We start from the raw sequence: 20,501 nt of genomic DNA on the forward strand, positions 1-20,501 counted from the left end.
GTGGGACAAATAATCCACCTTTAGAATAAGGGTGTAGAACTGGATGTCTGGTTCAGATCACCAAAAGGACCTTTAATAAAGCTGTAGACTAACCCTAACCACCCTGGACCCCAACCCTCCCTGTTAGTGCCTAAACCTAACCCTCCCTCTTAGTGCCTTAAGTGGTGCCTAACCCTAATCCTTCCCCTAGGGGTGCCAAACCCCCCCTCCAAACCTAATCCCGCTACATTGCCTAAACCTAACACTCCCACCCGTGGCTAACAGCTGAGGGCACCCTGGACTTAACTCGTTCGGGCTGGCGTCCTTCTGGATTCCTGCATTGGGATTAAGATAGGCGTTGGTATTTCGACTCCTATCTTAAGTCCCATGTCGGACTTTCAACGTCGGGATTGAGACCGGCAGCATGCCGTCCGCCGGTCTGATAACTACATCCCGTTTGGAACCCCAACTCTCTTGGATAACTTTGGACTGTGCAGTGAATCTTTGGTTAATTATTATTATATGCTAACCAGGTGTGTATACCTGGCCTCTCTGACAGGACTCTTAATAAAACACGTCTGGTCCCATCTGGTCCAATCTGTGATTCCTGCCTCCTACAGCAGACTTTGACTTGGACATGGCACTAGACCCCAGGGACAAACATGGAAGTCAATCTGGATGGAGGATTTCAAGAAAAAAATCTTCCATCAAAAACTTAGCGGTACCAAGGTAGAAGGTGGCTGAGCTCCCACTGGCTTTATCAGCATGGAGATATAATTCCCCTCCATTTAAGATAAATAAAGGTGGCTGATCCAAGCTAATCATTGTGTCAGATAAAAGGGATCAAACCAGATTGTTTAAAACCCTCTGTTAGGTGTGTAAGTGTATAGGCTTGAATTCCCTGTGTAATGTGTACATACAACTCTTACAAGAGCTATTGAACAGACAGTAAGGACCTTCACTGCTACGATGTTGCATTGTTCCTGTTACAGATTTTAATATGCTAATCCATCTCTTGGCTGTTACTCATCAAGCTAAATGTTACCTACGCACTCAACCCCTAGCCAGCAGTCCTTTCCGAAGTAAGTAGTCAAGGGAAATCAGCCAGTGTAATCAGTAAAGAGATACTGCAGCAGCTATGCACACTAACCAGAAGTGTAAGCAGTTTTTCAACTACTGATGAAGAAGCCTGGTGGAGGCAGCAATACCCTCCCACATTGGGGAGCACCACTATAGTGGACCATTCACGCTCACAATCATAGTGCGGCTGGATTCCCAGAGTTGCTAGTGATAACAGAATGCTGGCTGTTAACAAGACCCCATACTAACTGATAACTGACAGGATGTCAGAATAAGACCACAGAATAATAGGCTGAAATGTAGAAATATCCTCTATCAACCATACTGCTCTGTATATCTATATATCATTTTTGTAATTACTTTGGCACAGTCCACTGACTGAATTCTACATCTGGGTCATTGAGAAATATATTGACACCAACCTCTTTTTAACCTAATCGCCTGATGAAACAGTGAAAACAAGTAGATTAAATAATTGTAATGAGCAATTTATTATATCAGCTTGTGAAATCAGTCAATGTCTTTACCATAGCATATGCATGCCTTAGCACTGAACCAGTGACGGGCCCCTTCACAAAGATGCATTCCACACGGATTTAACATTCATTCGCTGCTGACACTAATTTGTTGATCAAAGTGTCAGCAGTCATGAAATGCAACTCAGAACTGGATGGCTATATTCAAAGTGTGAGAAGTTATTCTGTAATAAAAATAGTATCACCATAGATAAATAACCACAAACCAACCAGGGGCATGAAATATGTGCAATTCCTCTGCAGGACTGCTTTACATATCTATAGCATTATTTGTAATCTCCTTTGAAGTTAAAATATTTTATTATAAACAGTCGTGGATATAAATTATATGCCTAACGAGGTTGCTTTGTCCGGGTGCGATCTCCTGCTACCCATCCCTGCAGAGCAATAGCCTCAGCCTTAAGAACATTTCACTTCCATAAGAAAAATAATTGTAATCTATCATAATTATATATATTGCTTTGCATTTATACCCCAACATACTTGCCTCTGGCCCTCCAATAACAGAGGTATAGATAAGTATACATATAAAATAAAAAAATAGAATAAAAAAAATTATACTAGAAATTAAACCACTCTCTTGGGTATTTTCAACTTTTATTGCATACCCATGGGGTCACCAAGCCAGCCTCCGCAGTTACAAAAAAAAAGTCCAGGAAATCTCTGTCAGCCTACAGAGATCCTGGCTTCTTCCCTCCCCCCAAAGGCATTGATACGCCTCCGTTTTGGGAAACTGAGGCCCCCACTGCCCCCGACCTCAAACGGCAGCAGACTGTCAATCATTGACAGTCTGCTCACGCTCTGCGTGCGTACGCGCGGAACCCGTACTGTGCATGCGCAGTACGGGTCAGACATCTGTGCAGATTCGGACCATCTAGCGTGTACTGCTGAATCAGAGCCAATGAATGTCATTGGCCGAGCTGGGACTTATTACAAGATACCAATAAAACCACATGATAAACTAGCAAGCAATGACTATCATAGATTTACAGCTGGTTTTCTTTACAGTATGACAACTGTATAGAAAAAAAGATGAATCCAGGCTGTTTTTTTAAGATATTGAAGAATTACAGTTCTTATGGAAGAAACATATTTTTCAAGTAATAATACAAGTGTATGTACATATCAGAGTTTTGTGTAGAGAAACAACTTTCTATACAATTCAATAAAAATTTATAGAACACCACATTTTGGTCAGTATACAGTAGAAATTGCTATAAAGTGCTTTTTTCTAGGGATGATCTTAAATCATCTATAGTGTTAAAGCATTGATATTAAAGTATGGGGCTACTGACAGATTTTATATGAGATAATGCAGTATAGGAAAACTATCATGTCAGGACATATGGGGCCTGATGCCGAGTCACATGCAGACGTGGCAGTCACATCTGCGCTTTTATGCTAATGCTGCGGCTGATTTAGTGAATACTGAGATGCCCACTTACGGCATCCTGCAGTGGTGCAAATCCGGCTCGGTGCAGCAGCCCAATGCCAGGTGCAGTTTCTCCGTCTGACTATGGTTTCACATATCTTACACCATGATACTAAGGGAAGACTGTTTATTAACCTTACTATAAAGAAGTACATTTATAAACGATTATTTTAATTGGTTTAAATCGATCAACATTGATGTTTCAAGGGCTAAATCACACATTAACTAACATGATTTTTTTTTTTATATATCAATTTTTACATGACAGTAAATGTGAGATTTAACCCCTTAAACACAACATTGATGTTGATCGATTTCGATCAATTTTTAATCGATTGAAAACAGCACCAAGGTGAGTGGGACACACCACTCAGCAGTTGTTTAAATCCACGCAGTATGATTCCCGTACAATTAATCTGCTGCTTTTATGACTTTGTTGCCCAGCTGCCTTCAATGCTAAATTACAATGACAATGTTAACCAGCAACTATAAACCATTCTAATAACAGTTTGCTGGGGTCAGCATGGCAAAGCAACAGAAGCATCAGGAATAAGCAAATCAGAAACCTGGCTCAATAACTTTTTCTAGTAAAAATAATAATATATATTGTATTTTTAAATTTTAAATAGTTCTCTATTATGCATTAATTTACATCATATCCATACACTGTTCTATCAGCCTGGAAATGAATTGGAAAACAAATAAAAATAAACAGTAGGATGACTTACAAATTCATGAAGCCTACTATGTAAACCAGCAAAGATAACAGTAATGCAGGTGGCTGCTTTCCCTGTGAATGAGTGAAAATTGAAGCACTGACCCAGCAGAAAGGTTATCTGTGTGGGGTATCATTAAACAGAAAGAATGACAAGCATCACATCTTACATGATAAAGATGATCACACACCAGGCCCTGGATCCTTTAAACTATATAATGCTGGTGCCACTGCCTCAAGCACCTGATTTCACAGGTGTGAGGCCCCAAATTGTGAAGACAACCGCTGACAAGAAGGGCCAAGAAAGGGCAGGCATGAAGTCTCTGTAGAAAGTAAATGTGACAGTGTGCCAGCATTCCTAAAGGAAATGTGTCCAAAACACATGCTACAAACACATGTATGTATCTCAATCTTTTACATGCTAATTGAACTATGACAGTCATATGCAAAAGTAAAGGGAAGGATTATTGTTATAATGTGTCACAACAATGCTTTGTGCAGTATAATTATGTCCAAATTGTGACATTTTATTTTCAATAAGTAACAGCTGAATAGCGGGGAACAAAAACGTAAAGAAAAATAAAACTGTGTATATGAACAAAACAACAATTACATAGCCAAAAAATAAGTACTGCAATGTTATAATGATCAAGGTGCTGACTAAAAATACTTAATGAATCGCTTATATTACCATCAGAGGATCACCCTACTCATTGCTGTGCTCCCTACAGGGGCTATGTTATACATTTGTTTCCATCGCTACAAAGCCATAAGCCAGGACTGTGTGAGTGTGTATTAGGATGTAACTGAGTGGTTCAGTACAAAGCTGGAAGCGTGGAGTTTATCATTCCCTATTCTGGCATGAAGCTGCACCTTGCATAAAACAAACACATTTCTCTATTTCATAACTGGTGATGTAGTCATTATGTATTCATTATTAAAGTCACATTTAAGCCTTTACTATAGATAAATGTATATAATTCATAAAATAAATGATAATACTAACCAGTTCCTCCAGCCCATGTGTTGCCACCAACATGGGGTATATTATCTGGATCCATCTTGCCATGCTTTGGTGAGCTTACATCCAAACCACTCTCTTTTTGCACAGTGATCTGTAAAACATAAGGAGAAAGCATTGTTACTTGTTATGAACCTTGGGTGTTTCAGACATCACAACATCCAATACATTGTCAAAATAGAGATGTCGCCTTAACCATTTTTATATGTAATATACCCAGAGATTTAACTAGAAATCACTGCACTAATACATTATGAAGAGTCCTTAAAATTATGGTGGAAACTGAATTTGACATTTAGTCATGCTCAAACACTGCAGTGTATGGTCCCATCTCATAAACAATTACAATGATTGCAGGGGGCCTTTAGAGTTTAGAAAATGTGAGAGTTTAGCAGTAAACTCTCATGTAATAGAGTCCGAGAACATGCAAACTTAAATTTTTTTAGACTCAAAAAACTCTCCCGATTTAAACTCTCATCTAGATGTTTTTCCATTTTGAAGATAAAACTCGATCAATGTGAGAGCTTACTGCTAAACTCTCAGAGTTCCTAAACTCCCAACCTATTACATTAGGCCCATATTATCTTTTGGATCTCACATTCTAAACTGTTTTTAAAGATCAGCTTAATGAATTCTGTTTATATCTGATGTTAGAGCATCTTGTATATAATATTTATCTTGTGTCTGGGATGTCCTCAGATTTCACGGCAGCACATAGTTTTTTAATTGTGCTTATCTTGTTTGAGGCAGCGACTTGTAGACTTATGCACTTATGTAAATAAATCCAGGGCTGCAAAAGACATGGCCAGTGTCATGTGATGGCATTTAATATGAGCCATCTGTCATACTAATGCAAGAAGACTGTGATGTCTATGAAACAAGGTTACTCTAATAGAAGAGTGCATTCTTGTAATTACTTATTGTGAACATAGTTTTTTAGGTTGAAATGTAGATCTTAGGGTGAAAGGCAGGTGCGTTTTATCAGAGGAGAGTGCCCATGTGCAATCTCTATACTGCCCCCCTTGCCCATGCATGGTGATGATTATGGTACTGTGCCAAAATCTACTACATATGCACATACAGATGTGTCCTCATACATCTAACCACCGTGCGCTACAAGTCGCGTTACACATAATGCCTGAGCGCGGTGGTGACTCGCTAGAACCAAGCGTCTTTTTTGTACGACTTTTCCCCTCAAAATGCATTTTATTCGCTAAACTATGCGCACAAGCAGCTTCAGCTTATTAAAATGATATGCAGCATGCCTATATTCTGTGTGCGACTGCAGCTGTATCTGGATGCAAAATGCTACGTTACACTGTCATAGTTTTGCATTTTAATGGAAAAAGTTGCACAAAAAGATACTTGGCGCTACTAAGTAGCACCACAGCATGGCGCGACTAGAAAGGCTGTTTAACGATCAAGGAGGCTAGATGGATGTGGTCACATCTGTATTTCTGCACCTATTATAGATACACCAGTGGAGTGAGGTAAAGTGTTTTGATATGACAGCAAACTGAATTGGATTCTGGATGACACAAGGATCCAATGCATGGATTTGCACAGTGATGCCACAGATGTTAATTAGAAAAAGAAGATTAGTCTTGGTTCTGTATTTGAACACATATTGGCTACATTTTTAAGATAGATATGACAGGACTGGGAGTGAGAGTGGAAGTGGTGAATAAAGCAGAAAATGCAGTAAAGAGCATAAGTACAAAACACAACAGCTAACCATAGTGTAAGTACAGCATAACTATAGAACATTATTATAACTCCTCAGTCTAGGTAGGACAATTATCAAGGGAAGGGCAAATGTAGTGTGCTCTGAAACTATGAAGTCATTGACCATGAAGGAGGTTTGGGGGGAGGGTGTGACTGGAGAGAGGGAAGTGGTGTAAAATGAGACAAAGTAGAGGTAAAAGATCACAGCCATGCGAGAACCTAATAGATACACATTTGTGAGGGTAGTTACAGTGTAATGTTGGTGTGAGGACTACAGAGAGCCAAGAAGAGAGTGAGAATAGAGAAAGCGAGATCAGTGGTTGTACACAAGTACACATACAAGTAATTTGGAATTAAGGTCTAGAGAAATAGCGTGGTTGTTGGAGAGAAAAGTTGGGTCAGGAGATGGTTCCTTTAGGATTGGTAAAATGAGAGCATGTTTTAAAAAGGATGGAAAAGTGCCAATGGAGAGAGTCAAGTTAAAGGAGTGAATTAGAGGTGGGCATGAAGTGGTGGAGAGGGAGGGAAGATGTTGAGAGTTGTGCATAAAGATAGGAATGTGCCCCACCCTTATGGTGTGGGTTAAGGAGCACAGCTCAGTTGTGTTGCTTGAGTTTCTGGAACGTGTGAAATAATGTGGACGGCTTTTGTTAAGTCTTTTGAAACACCAAAGACCGGTTACTCACTGCTGTAAAGAAAACATGGTTGACATGCAATATGTAACCAGTTCTTACACCTCCTCCACTGATCCTCTTGCATTCAGTTTAGAGAATGAGAATAACATGTCTACAAATCACTGCCACTCCCATGTAACCATTTGCATGCTTCTATTGAAAGTAAACGAAAAATAAAAAACCACTAGCAGAAGAATGAGTTTCAATACCAGTAGCTAACAGAAAATTATTGAAAATAAAGAACACAGGGCCTGATTCAGACCCGGTCGCAAGCGCTGAGCGCTCGCAACCGGGTCAATGTTTGCCCACTGGGCATGCGCACGACAGAGCCGGCTCTGTGGTGCACATGCGCGAGACCCGGCTAGCGACGGGTGCTCCGTCGCTCCGGATCTCGCACCAAAGGGGGCGAGCTGTCGATGGTGATTGACAGCTCGCCCCGTTTGGTAGGCGGGCAGGGGGGGTGGCTGGCCAAACGGAGGCATTCCCGAAGGAACGCCTGCCATTTGGGGGCGGCCCCACTGACATCACCAGTGATGTCAGTGGGAGAGCTTCGGCTCTATTAGAGCCAGAAGCTCTCTGGGGCTTGCGGCCACGAGACCCTACCACAAGGGTCTCGTCGCAAGCCCGATGGTCTTGACCATCGTGACCATCAACCTGGCCGCTCACTATAGCTGTGGGTGGTCACCCACAGCTATGGGAGCGGCAAGGAGGCCGAACAAAAAAAACCAAAAACGCCCTGATTCAGAGCGAGCGCACGTTCAGAGCGTCCGTCTCTGAATCAGGCCCACAGTTTTCACAGTACTGAAGTAATTGATACCAGCGGCGGCTCCTAATTGTAAATCATGGTGGGAATAGGGGAAGATGGGGTCTGCCGTTATAGCAGGGGAAGTGGATTCCCAATGGAAGTGCTTTCTCTGCTAATTGCAGTTCTGACTTTGCAGTCCCAACTGAATAACAGAACACCATTGATTTTCTTATGAAATTCTGCATCCGTTTTATATGTCATATGACTAACTTCCCAATTAAAATATGAGTTGCATCCACGTTGGCTGCCATACTGGTGACAGTATAGACACTGAATTAATATTTCCTTACTCATTTCCTTTTATAAGGGTGTTTCCCCACTTATGGGCCACCCTGTATTATACAAGTTTAAATTAATTAATGAGATAGTCCTAAAGTGATTGTAAGGCTTTGAAGGGACACTTTTGGCCCCATACACATTTCTATTTGGACCTGCAATATCATAAATTGTTGTGCAGAGCGTTTTTACTGGGAAAGTACAGAAAACAGGTATTTGGATGTACGCTCATGTGAAACAGAATAATAGGTGAATTTGCTCACAAGTATATGAGCTGCAGGTTCTGGGCAGTAAAAAAAATGAGCTCCACAACATGACTTTGTTTATTTTTTTAAACCACAATTGTAACCAAGGATCTGTAGTGTGACAGCGAATCATCAAGTTCTCGTTTGTTTCCCTCATTATTAGAACAAGTTCTAGCAGTCTTTCCTCACTGAAAAAGTCTCTCTATTCAAAGCTTAAAAGATTAGTCTGACGACATCTACTAATGACACTTCATTGTCAAACTCCCCAGGTCCTCCCCAGGACCTCTCTCCAAATGACCGTTCAGCTGGATCCTCCTTTGACCCACAAGAAGGTCTGTGCTCCACTCTTAACACCTAGACCTTCAAACTTCTCATGATTTGATCCTAATCCCCTGCATCTACTTTCCTGCTACTTAGATGAATTATGCACAGTTTCAACACCTCTCACTACACTTGCAAGGGCAGCAACATCTTCTATTATAAGAAAATGTTAACTTCTGCTATATATTAACTAGCTGTAATGCCCAGCGTTACCTGGCTTTTATTTATTTATCTTTCTCTCCACACCTCCCACCAGTTCTCACTCTGCCCTGACACTTTCTTCCCACCTTTCTCTCTCTCTCTTTCCTACTCCAACATCTTCTCCTTCTCTATATACCCCTGCCCAACTGTCTCTCTATAACCACCCCCCCCCCACTCTCTCCTGTGCATCTATATCACAGGAAGTGGGTGCTCCAGGTTCATACAGGATGTGTACTGGATGCCGGCGCCCGGGGTCCCGGTGGTCAGAATCCTGACACCAGCATACCGACACTTTGTTGGTCGGTATCCTAACCCTCCCTGGTGCCTAACCCTAACCTCCCCCCTAGTGCCTAAACCTAACCCTCCCCCTAACCCCGCTGCTTACCATCTGGACTCCAGCGGTCGGGATGCCGGAGCCTGGATTCTGACCGCCGGAATCCCCTCCGTCTGTATTTTAACCGCATCCCGTTCATACCAAACATCATTGGATGCCAACGTGATAACAAATTTTTATTAGCGGTTAATTTTATTACAAAGATCGTATGTGCTATGTAAAAAATTAAATAAAAAATAACAAGAATAGCAGAAATGTAATAAATGTAATCTATTCTGTAATTCATACATTAATCAGCCATAACACTAAAACCACTGACAGGTGAAGCAAATAATATTGATTATCTTCTTTCCATGGCACCTGTCAATGGGTGAGATATATTAAGCAGCACGTGAACACTGAGAGCCTGATTCAGCTTGGATCGCAATTGCAAACAGCAACGCAGACGAACAATTTTTATACTGTGCGCATGCAAGTATACAGAATAGATGTGTACAATGGTCTGCCTGTGTGCTCACAGAAGAGAAGGCAGCATGGGGCGTCTCTATGCTCGGATAAGGTTGTGGCTGCATCTGCATATATTAGCAGCTGCGCTCCATCAGGATTTGCAGATACAATTGCGATCCAAGCTGAATCAGGCCCAAAGTTCTTGAATTTGATGTGTTGGAAGCAGGAAAAATGGGCAAGCATAGGATCTGAGCAACTTTGACAAGGGGCCAAATTGTGATGGCTAAACGGTGGGGTCAGAGCATCTCTAAATCGGCAGGTCTTGCGAGTCTCTCTGTTATGCAGTGGTTAGTACCTACCAAAAGTGGCCCAAGGTAGGACAACCGGTGAACTGGAGAAAGAGTCATGGGTGCCCAAGGCTTGTTTATGCCCATGGGGAGTGAAGGCTAGACCATCTGGTCCTATTTCACAGAAGAGTTACTGTAGCCCAAATTGCTGAAAATGTTAATGCTGGTTATGATAGAAAGGTAAAAAATATTATAGAATCCCAGTCCAGCGCTGTCTTGTTTAATAAAGGAAAAGTTCTTACATCTAAAACAGTGTCCAATTTGAAGTACTTTTCAGAGCTCAATGGGTTTCAACCTTTGTTCATCATGGTGCATATCTTTAGATCGAGAACTCTCAAAAAGAAGAGAAAGAATATAGGGAGTGTCCATACAATACTGCGATGGTAATACAGCAGTATTGTATGAACATTCCCTTCCTTAATATGAAGAAATGAACACTTCCGGTGATCCACGGTGGTGGAACGCAAAAGGGGATTACCAGCACATCCGGCAACAGAGGAAGTCTTCGTGAGTCCTCTTCCGCCGGAATTCGCGAGTCGGACGGTCACGTGACTTCCGGCGGGGGTGAACCCCGGAAGTTGGAAGGTTTACAAACAGGAAGTTGTATTTGGTAATTAGTGAGGGTATATTAGATGGATTAGGCAGGTATCCCACTATGCTTCTGACGAAGGATAAAGCATATCCGAAACGCGTTAAGCTAGTGGGACGGACACTCCAGAGACGTTGGAATCGGGAGAGCGGTGGACCTTGTCATGTGGTGGCGGGTATCCGGAACCTTCTACCCCGCATTGTTTACAACAAAGATTTACCGGTATTCCCTGTACAACTGATCCAGAGAGTGCATCCATTTGGTGATGCGTTATGTCTGTTATTTTTATTGAAATGTGAGTGCAATATTTTTGAATAAATTGTTTTATTTGTGGAACATATTGCACTATATACTTTCTCTTCTTTTTGAGAGTTCTCGATCTAAAGATATGCACCATTGATGAACAAAGGTTGAAACCCATTGAGCTCTGAAAAGTACTTCAAATTGGACACTGTTTTAGATGTAAGAACTTTTCCTTTATTAAACAAGACAGCGCTGGACTGGGATTCTATAATATTTTTTGCATTCTGTTGTTTCAGAGACTTGTAGAGAGTCTCTTTAGATACCAGTGTCTGCGGCGTCAATTGTGCAGGTTCAGAACTACATTTTCTGTATAGTTATGATAGAAAGGTGTCAGAACACACAGTGTATCACATCGTATGGGTCTACATAGCCACAGACCGATCAAAGTGCCCATGCTGACCCCTGTCCTCCGCCAAAAGTGCCTACAATGGACATGTGAGCATTAGAACTGAACCATGGAGCAATGGAAGAAAGTGGCCTGGTCTGTTGAATTATGTTTTCTTTTACATCATGTGGACAGCTGGGTGCATGTGTGTCCTGGGGTAGAGATGGCACAAGGATGCACTATGGGTAGAAGGCAAGCCATTTGAGTCAATGTTCTGCTGGGAAACCTGGTTCCTGGCATTCATGTGGCCGTTACTTGACAGCTGTCAGCTACCAGGGCTGTAAGTAGGGGTGAGCGACTGATGCTACTGCACAGAGTGCAGGGTTCTATGGCCAGCATCGGTGCCACCCCACGGCCCTTGCTTCTGGCTAACAGGGTGCCTGGAATGGCACCCTGCAGAAAGGATCAATGCTGCAGAGCCACCATAGTATCTTTTAGGCACCCTGCAGTCTGTGCAGCTGATCGGAGTGCCCTCAGAATGCTCCAGTCAGCACTGCACTTACCAGTGCTGACGGCCACACCCTCTTTGCGTGACGTTATGATGTTGGGTGAGTAGGGGGTGGGCCAGCACAGGTTGCATTTAAGCCCTGTTACCGCTCTATCTCCTATCTGAACATTGTTGCAGACCAAGTACACTCCTTCATGGAAATGGTATTCTCTAATGGCAGTGGCCTCTTTCAGCATCAGTATAATGTGCCCTGACGCAATGCAAAAATTACATTTAGAGAGGAAAATGAGCCGGGCAGCAGCATTAAGGACAGATTGTAGCGGAGACAGGTGAGAGTCAGGGAGGCCAATAAGAGGAGGTTGTAGTCCAATCTGGAGATGATCAGTGAGTGGATGAGGGTCTTGGTTGCCTCCAGGGTGAGAAAGGGTCTTATCCTAGCAATATTTTTGAGTTGGAAATGCCAGGACTGTGAAAAGTGCTGGATGTGTGGTTTGAAGGAGAGGGAGGAGTCCAGGATGACTCCAAGTCAGGGAACTTGCAGGCTAGAGGAGATGGTGGTGGTGTCAATAGATAAAGAAATTGTGGGAGGTGAGGGTATTCGGCAGGGTGGGAAGATGATCAGCTCAGTCTTAGACATGTTAAGTTTAAAAAAGCGCTTGGACATCCAAGAGGAAATAGCAGAGGGGCAGTCGGAGATATGAGTGAGTAGAAGGGGGGGAAGGGTCAGGGGAGGAGAGGTAGATCTGAGTGTCATCAGCATAGAGATGATATTGGAATATATAGTGAATGTCATAAAAGTGATGGCACTGTACAGTGGTCATTACATATCATGCACTGTGTTTTGTTTAGTATTTACTATATTGCTACGTGCAATGTTTATCAATCCTTTCTATCTATTGTATACTAACTACTAGAATACTCTCTGTATTGTAAAATGTATCACTAAATTGCTCTTTGTATTATAAATTGGTCACCTGAAGTACAATGCAGTAATCCTGCCTCCCAAATGTCCCGATTTTCGTAGGATAGTCTAGATTAATTAAATAAAATTTAATCTAAAGGGGTGGGGTTTCTACCAAAAATAAAAGTTTGTGGGCAGATTTGGGACAGAGCCTATTTTATGATTTGGCATGTGGGGAGGTATGTAGTATAGAGACACTAGGACACTATCTATATTGATTTAAGATCACTAGGCTACATTTGTAAAGTGGTCACTAAAAATTGCTCTGTATTGTAAATTAGACATTAGGATCTCTCTGTATCCCATTTGCATTGCTAAAAGTGAAAGACCAAGTAATGTCAACACTTTTAACAGTATTATAGAAATTAATAATAAAATGGTAAGCCTTACCCAGCTACAGTAATTAGCCTTTACTACTCAGGGGTGTCAAGAGGGGCGGGGGGTGGACTACAGATTAGCCGGGAGTGCAGGGGAGGTATAACCACCTCCCCCTGCGATGCTGTGATCATGACCCCAATATAAGGTTAACATTTATGAAACAGAGGTGTAGTCGATCACTCTTCGTGGCAGCACCGAGGCCCTCCCAGTCTTGGTGGCACTATAAATTCAGGCCTCATATTCACAAAGGGGTCATATAACCTGCAATTTTTTCCATTTCTACTTTGAAGACAAAAATAGAAAACAGATTTATTGATTACGGTATGAGAATCTTGCTGGCATAACTGTTGTGCTGTTGGAGATTTTAGTAATTTTTTTGGGAACTGCTCACTAATTAAGAAAATGGGTTCTGAGATTTTTTTAATTAATTTATCATGTGATGGGAGCAACTCTGGACCTGATACGGAGATGTATGCTGTTCCGATTTTGACACAGTTGAACGATTATTGGTGAACTGTGCATACATTGAAAGCAAGCGCCCTCTATGATCCAGCACGCCTACCTTCAGGGACTGATAGCCAGTAATGCACTGTTTAGAGGATGAAATGAGGGAAATGCAGACAGGTCAGTGTCGTTTTGGGGGGCGGGTCGCAGCAGGCGCCTGTGATCCCCTACGCACATAAGATGGCAATTCCAGATACTCATGCTGCATGACCATAGGGATACTCATATGGACGATTATCGGAGAACCTGCGTATGGGCAGTAAATATGTACGCAGTTGCGGTGCTGTGTACGATGGCTCCTGTTGGCATCACAGTACTGTCGGTGGAGGGTGCTATTTTACAAACAATCGCACCTCTGCAGCTGCGATTGCAACACCGTACATCTCTGAATCAGGCCCTCCGTCACCTACACATGCAGTAGCTCACCTCCTACACTTAAGATTTTCCAATCTCATGACAGATATATGTCTGAATATATATTTATAGTCGCTAGGACTACATTAGCCAATATTGGAGAGATGTAAACTATTGATCTCAAATATACCACAGTTTCATTGTCCCCTCTAACAAAATGGCATGAATGATATATGTTTACTTTACAGAACAAATAGTTACTCCTTTAATAATAAAAATAGAAAAATTTTAATACAAATCTATTAAGAAAATAAAATATTTCTATATTGTAAATTTGACATTAGACCTGCAATGTATTATAAGTTGGACATTAGAAATAACTCTGAATTGTAAACTGGATAATAGAAATCTTTCTGTATAGAGGGCGTGATTCACTATAGAACGCAACTGCGAATGTAATAGCGATTACACATGCAGATCAACTGCGATAGTATGCTAATTCACTGCAATCGCAATGCCGCCACTGCACAACATAAAGACGCCCACTTTACTTAGCACACATCCGTAATGTTTAGCAAGACTGCGAAAACATCGGTACAGTTGAGTACCATTGCAGCCTCACGCACACTTGCACAATCCCTGACCTTACTCAGGAATTACTAACTTCCACGAATGTTATGAGGCCTCAGGCTGCATAGGCAATCACTGTGGATAATTTATGCACACCCCTGCAATGGCATTCAAACGCACTGGCACACCTGCATTCGGCCAACCAATCCCCCCCCCGTTACCACCCACAAATGGTACATCCTGTCAGTCACTCTGCGATGGGTCTGCGTAGTCACTGCGATCGCAGTACCGATCGTAATGGCTAGTTCGCGCATGCGCACTCCGATACCTATGCATGCGCAGAACACACCAATTGACCGATTGCGTGCGTATTATTATCAACTGCGTTCCTTGCTGAATCAGGCCAAGAGATCACTAGAATGTGCTCTGTATTGTATAAGTTACCAGAATGCTCTTTGCATTGTATATACACAGAGCCTGACTCAGAGATGGACGCAGTAGTGCCAATATTTATGCAGTTGAGCGATGTTTTGCTACTGCATGAAAAAACCAGAAGTCCCTTACTGCGGAAGTGCAAAGCAATGTGTGCAATAATATTCGCAATTGTGTACTGAATGATTAACACACGAGAATGGGTTTGCAATCCCTGGGTGTATTAGGGAGGAGATTGGGAGGTGACCTAAAGTGATTGCAAAAAGTGGACGTTTCATGGGCGTGTTAGGGTCTGCCGTCTTCCCAATCGCAAATACAATGCTATAGAGGCCATGTATAGTTGCATTAGAGGAGAGTAGCTAGAATAGACCCTAGGCTACCGCAAATGTCGTTTGAGCGACCAATATTGTGTCGATGTTGGTGTGTTTACAAACTCCATCACAAATGCACAGACCACGCAGTCCTAAAAGTGGGCGTCTCAACGCTCGAACACTCCATTGCACAGTGGAGCTCAAAGGGAAGGCTAAGATTACAATTTGCATATTCAAGCAACCGCGCAACTGCATTAGAAACCATCTGTGAATGAGGCCCTGAGTGCACTATTTCTTATTTACAGAACATTTTACAATTACCGGGTTTGACCCTCCCTTTGCCCTCAAAATAGTCTGAATTCTTCATGGCATGGATTTAACAAGATGCTGGAAACATTCCTTATAGCAGTGGTTCCCAGCTCCAGTCCACAGCAGGTCATATTTGTTGGATTTCTTTAATCATGCACAGGTGAGTTAATTTATCTGGTGGGTCAGTAATATGACAAAAGCTTCCACAGACAGAAATCTGCAAAACATTACCTACATACTTTGTGTGTCCTCATACACATAGCGTCTATATGCCATACAGCGCGAGAAGCCTAGCGCAACTGAGGTGCTCCAAGAGGAGTAGTGTACCGTAATTTTTATTTACATTTTGCATCTAATGCACCTTGCAGAATCAGCAAAAAGCGGCTCATAGTGTGCTAGAACCGCTAGTCTGCTACATTAACCGCAAATTAATTGGTTTTACACATGTACAAAGTTGCAGACTGAGCACAACAGAACTTGGCGTGCAGAAAAGTCGCAGCTGCTCGCATAAGATCATACAGAGATGTACAAATGTCACACATCAAATTGATCAGTGTAATCTAGTAATGTCGTTTTGTCACTATAAGTTGTTTTATTCATGCGAATAAGATTAGAATGACGCTCAGCCCGGCCGAGTCACCCAGGACCTGGCGCGTCGTGTGAGGCTTTTTGGCTCAACTGAAGCCACAGTGTAAAAGGATACATCTCTATTAGGGATTCTGTATGATTAGAGTTAGGAACCACTACCTTATATATTCTGGTCCATGTTGGCATAACACCATGGGCCTGATTCTGAGTTGCACACCATGTCGATGTCGGGTGCAGTTGAGCGTTTTCTTGCTACTGCGCATCTAAAAACGAACCAAGCAGTATTACATCATCTAAAGATGCTCAAAGTGGGCGTCTCAGTCCTTGCACAGTCAGACGAACGCTTGTACACCAGTTAAAGGTTTTTTACTCGCATTAGCATAAAGTCGCAGACACGACTAAGACAAAAGATGCTAAAGTAGTCTCAGCAGTGTGCAACCCAAAATCAGCCCACATTTAGTTGCTGCATATTTGTCGGCTGTACACTCATGCTGTAATCTGCCATCCCACAACATCTCAAAGGTACTATATTGGTTTGACATCTGGTGACTTGCGGAGGCCATTGCAGTAAACTGGGCTCATTGCCACGTTCTTTGTTAAAGCTTCCATCACCTGTCTCCGTCTGGATAATTACATGTTGTTGGATTGACACTTGCCGAGTTATCTATTGCCGCCACAGCCGCGGGGACACTGGTGGACATGCTTGTGAGAGCACTGCAAGCCTTGTGAATTTGGAGTGGAGGAAATTCAGCCTACTCACCTTCAAGGACTTAGGAGCTCATTCAGACCCGCGCGCTAAGATGCATACTCTCGCTGCTGCCGATGGTATGCAGTGTGTATGCATTGTGCACATGCGTATGCATCGCAGTGCGCATGAGCATTCCTTAGCGAAAGTTCACAATGCATTTGCACGCTGCGCATAGACAGCCCAGCAGAATGAGTGACGGGGGAAGCTGTTTGTAGGTGGTAACAGGGGCTGGCCATTAAAAAACGAGTGGAGGTGCAAAGGCAGGTGTGCCTGACCATCTCAACAGGTGAAGTGCTCTCAGTGCTTGCGGCAGTTTATGGTCAACCTCAAGTGCTGCAATAGCATCCGATGTAACCTGATGTACCGATAGTTGCATACACTTCCTGGACATGACGTGCACAAGTGGGCGTCTTAAAACAGGCTGGTGGGTGCCTGCATACACTATGTGATCGCTCTCTAAGAAATATTGGGCGTGCTAATGCATTGCTGTGCGATAGCACTGCCTACGCAATTTGCATACACATCGTGCGAGCGAACGCATCTAGCGAGTGGCTCTGAATCAGGCCCTTAGCCTGGTATCCAATTAGCCCCAATATTTGTCTAGGGGGAAAAACGGGGATTTTTCACCGATAATTCCTGTTTTTTCTTTTCTTTTCCCTTATCCTTACCTTGGGGCCTATTCATCATCTATAAATGGCCTGGTAATCATATTTTACTTACCGGGCTACTCATCATCAGGGGTCCTAAATGGACCACCTGATATTCAACAAACTCCGAAAAAGTTTGCTTCCGAGAACAAGCGCCATTTTCAGACGGCACTTCTCCAGACGGCCTTCGATGATGGATAGGCCCCCTTGTCTCCTTTTGCTTAAGTAGGAACTGCTGCTAATTTATTTCATCTGTTTTTTTTCTCCACAACCATATAAAGACTACATTAAAAGCATAGTGGCACTCAATTATTACTTTTTACATTGGCCAAGTGTTTCTAAGCATTACCATATAGTGCTATTTAATTAAGGAAATATATCATCTATGCAGTATCTAGTATTTTTTATATGTATACTAGCTGATGTACCAGGTTTCACCCAGGTAGACCTTAGATATTTACGGTTTCCATTTCCATCTGACCACTTCAGTATAATCCTTCACCTCTATAGTAATGCATCACTGCTATAGTAAGACATTACCCTCCCTCACCTGTGTACTAACACATTCCACTCCCTCACCTCTGTAGTAACACAATATCCTTGCTCAACTCTGTAGTATCACATTTCCCTCCCTAGCCCGTAATGTAACACATTCGACATTCTCCTCCCATACCTGTATAGAAATACAATCCCTCACTCACACCTGTAGTAAAAAATTACCCTCACTTACACATGTAGTAACTTATTCCCTTCCCTTACCTCTATAGTAACACATTCCCCTCCCTCACCTCTGTAGTAACACATTACCGATGCTCACCCCAGTAGTAACACATTCCCCTCCATTGCTCTGTAGTAACACATTTGACATTCCCCTCCCTCACCTATGTCGTAGCACATTCCCCTGCCTCACATTTCACATTCCCCTCCATCACCAATGTCGTAGAACATTCCTCTGCCTCACCTGTGTAGTAACACATTCACCTCCCACACATTTTCCACTCTCACCTCTGTAGTAACACATTCCCTTCCCTCACTATTCAAATAGGGGAGCCACACCAACTGCCAGTTATGTTTGGCAGCACTTGGGATGACAGTTGGTGAATACTGAACTGTGCTGCAGCCACGATAAGTCAGTCAGGCAGGACATTGCACAGGGGAGGAAACATTTTAGCCCTTTTCACCCACTTAGGAGTTGAAATTTCAAAAATTACTTCTTATTGGGTATGTTATGGAAGGAATATACTCCCTGATTTTCATGTTTCTAGGTCCAGCAATTTAGGATGGGCGTTGATGAGTCATTGAGTCAGTAAGGACATTTGATTTTATATATATTTGCTGTGATTTATCCATTTATTATATAAAGATATTTCTGCTCTCCCAGTTTATGTGCTTGCTGCTAATGTGACTTGCATCAGTATGCACATTTCTGCTAATTTGATGAGTATCAGAGGGTATATATCTGTTAATTTGACTGTTCTCAGTGGGAACATCTTTGCTAATGTAACTGGCATCAGTATCTCTGCTAATGTGACTGTTCTCAATGGGCATTTCTCTGCTAATGTGACTTGCATCCATCTCTGCAAATGTGACTGCTATCCGTGGACATATAGCTACTAATGTGACTGCTATCAGTGGACGTATTTTTGCTAATGTGACTGGCACAAGTAGGCATACGTCTATCTGGTAATCTGACTAGAATCAATCTCTGCTAATGTGATATCACTGGGCATATTTCCCCTAATGTGACTGGCATCAGTAGGCATATCTCTGATAATGTGATTGGTATCAGTAGACATATTTCTGCTAATGTAACTGGTATTTGTGGGCATACAGCTGTTACTGTGACTGATATCAATGGGCACATCTCTGCTAAAGTGACTGGTATCAGTAGGCATATCTCTGCTAATGTGACTGATATTAGTAGGCATATCTCTGCTAATGTGAATGACATCAGTGAGCATATATCTGGTAATATGATTGGTATCAGTGGGCATGTCTCTGCTAATGTAACTGGTATTTGTGGACATATAGCTGTTAATGTGACTGGTATCAATGGGCACATCTCTGCTAAAGTGACTGGTATCAGTGGGCATATCTCTGCTAATGTAACTGGTATTAGTGGACATATAGTTGCTAATATTACCGGTATCAGTAGGCATATCTTTGCTAATGTGACTGGTGTCAGTAGGTATATCTCTGCTAATGTGACTGGTATCAATGGGCATATCTTTGCTAATGTGACTGGTGTCAGTAGGTATATCTCTGCTAATGTGACTGGTATCAATGGGCATTTATCTGCTAATGTGACTGGTATCAATGGGCATATCTCTGCTAATGTGACTGGTATCAATGGGCATATCTCTGCTAATGTGACTGGTATCAATCGGCATATCTCTGCTAATGTGACTGGTATCAATGGGCATATCCCTGCTAATGTGACTGGTATCAATGGGCATATCTCTGCTAATGTGACTGGTATCAATGGGCATATCCCTGCTAATGTGACTGGTATCAGTGAGTATATCTCGGCTAATGTCACTCATATCATTGTATGTTTGCACCAGGGCCATCTCTTCCATTGGGCTTGTTGGGCAGTTGCCCAAGGGCCCAAAGCTTGTAGGGGCCCACCAACCCGCTCTCCTACAGCCGCGAGTACTCACCTCGATCCCAGTTTCACTTCATCCATTGGCTTCAGACCAGTCAGAGAGATTCTCTCTGCATGTGTGGGAGGTCTGATGGGCATGCAGGAGGGTTTAATTTTATTGACCATTTAATTTTTTTCCCGTGAATGGGTGGGTAGGGGCCCCAGTGCATTGATTTGCCCAGGGCCCACACT

The 20,501-nt window shown here is 42.5% G+C and overlaps 1 protein-coding gene across 1 annotated transcript in view; it reads right to left on the reverse strand.

The window, feature by feature from the left end:
• Positions 1-20,501, reverse strand: part of VWA8 (von Willebrand factor A domain containing 8) — a 428,582-nt gene that overhangs the window by 43,777 nt on the left and 364,304 nt on the right. The window contains exon 39 of the mRNA XM_088482592.1: positions 4,749-4,857. Coding sequence (XP_088338718.1) covers positions 4,749-4,857 — 109 coding nt within the window. The remainder of the gene's footprint in view (positions 1-4,748; positions 4,858-20,501) is intronic.

Source organism: Taudactylus pleione, unplaced genomic scaffold, assembly GCF_031769625.1.
Source record: "Taudactylus pleione unplaced genomic scaffold, aTauple2 ptg000005l, whole genome shotgun sequence".
NCBI classification, from domain to species: domain Eukaryota; kingdom Metazoa; phylum Chordata; class Amphibia; order Anura; family Myobatrachidae; genus Taudactylus; species Taudactylus pleione.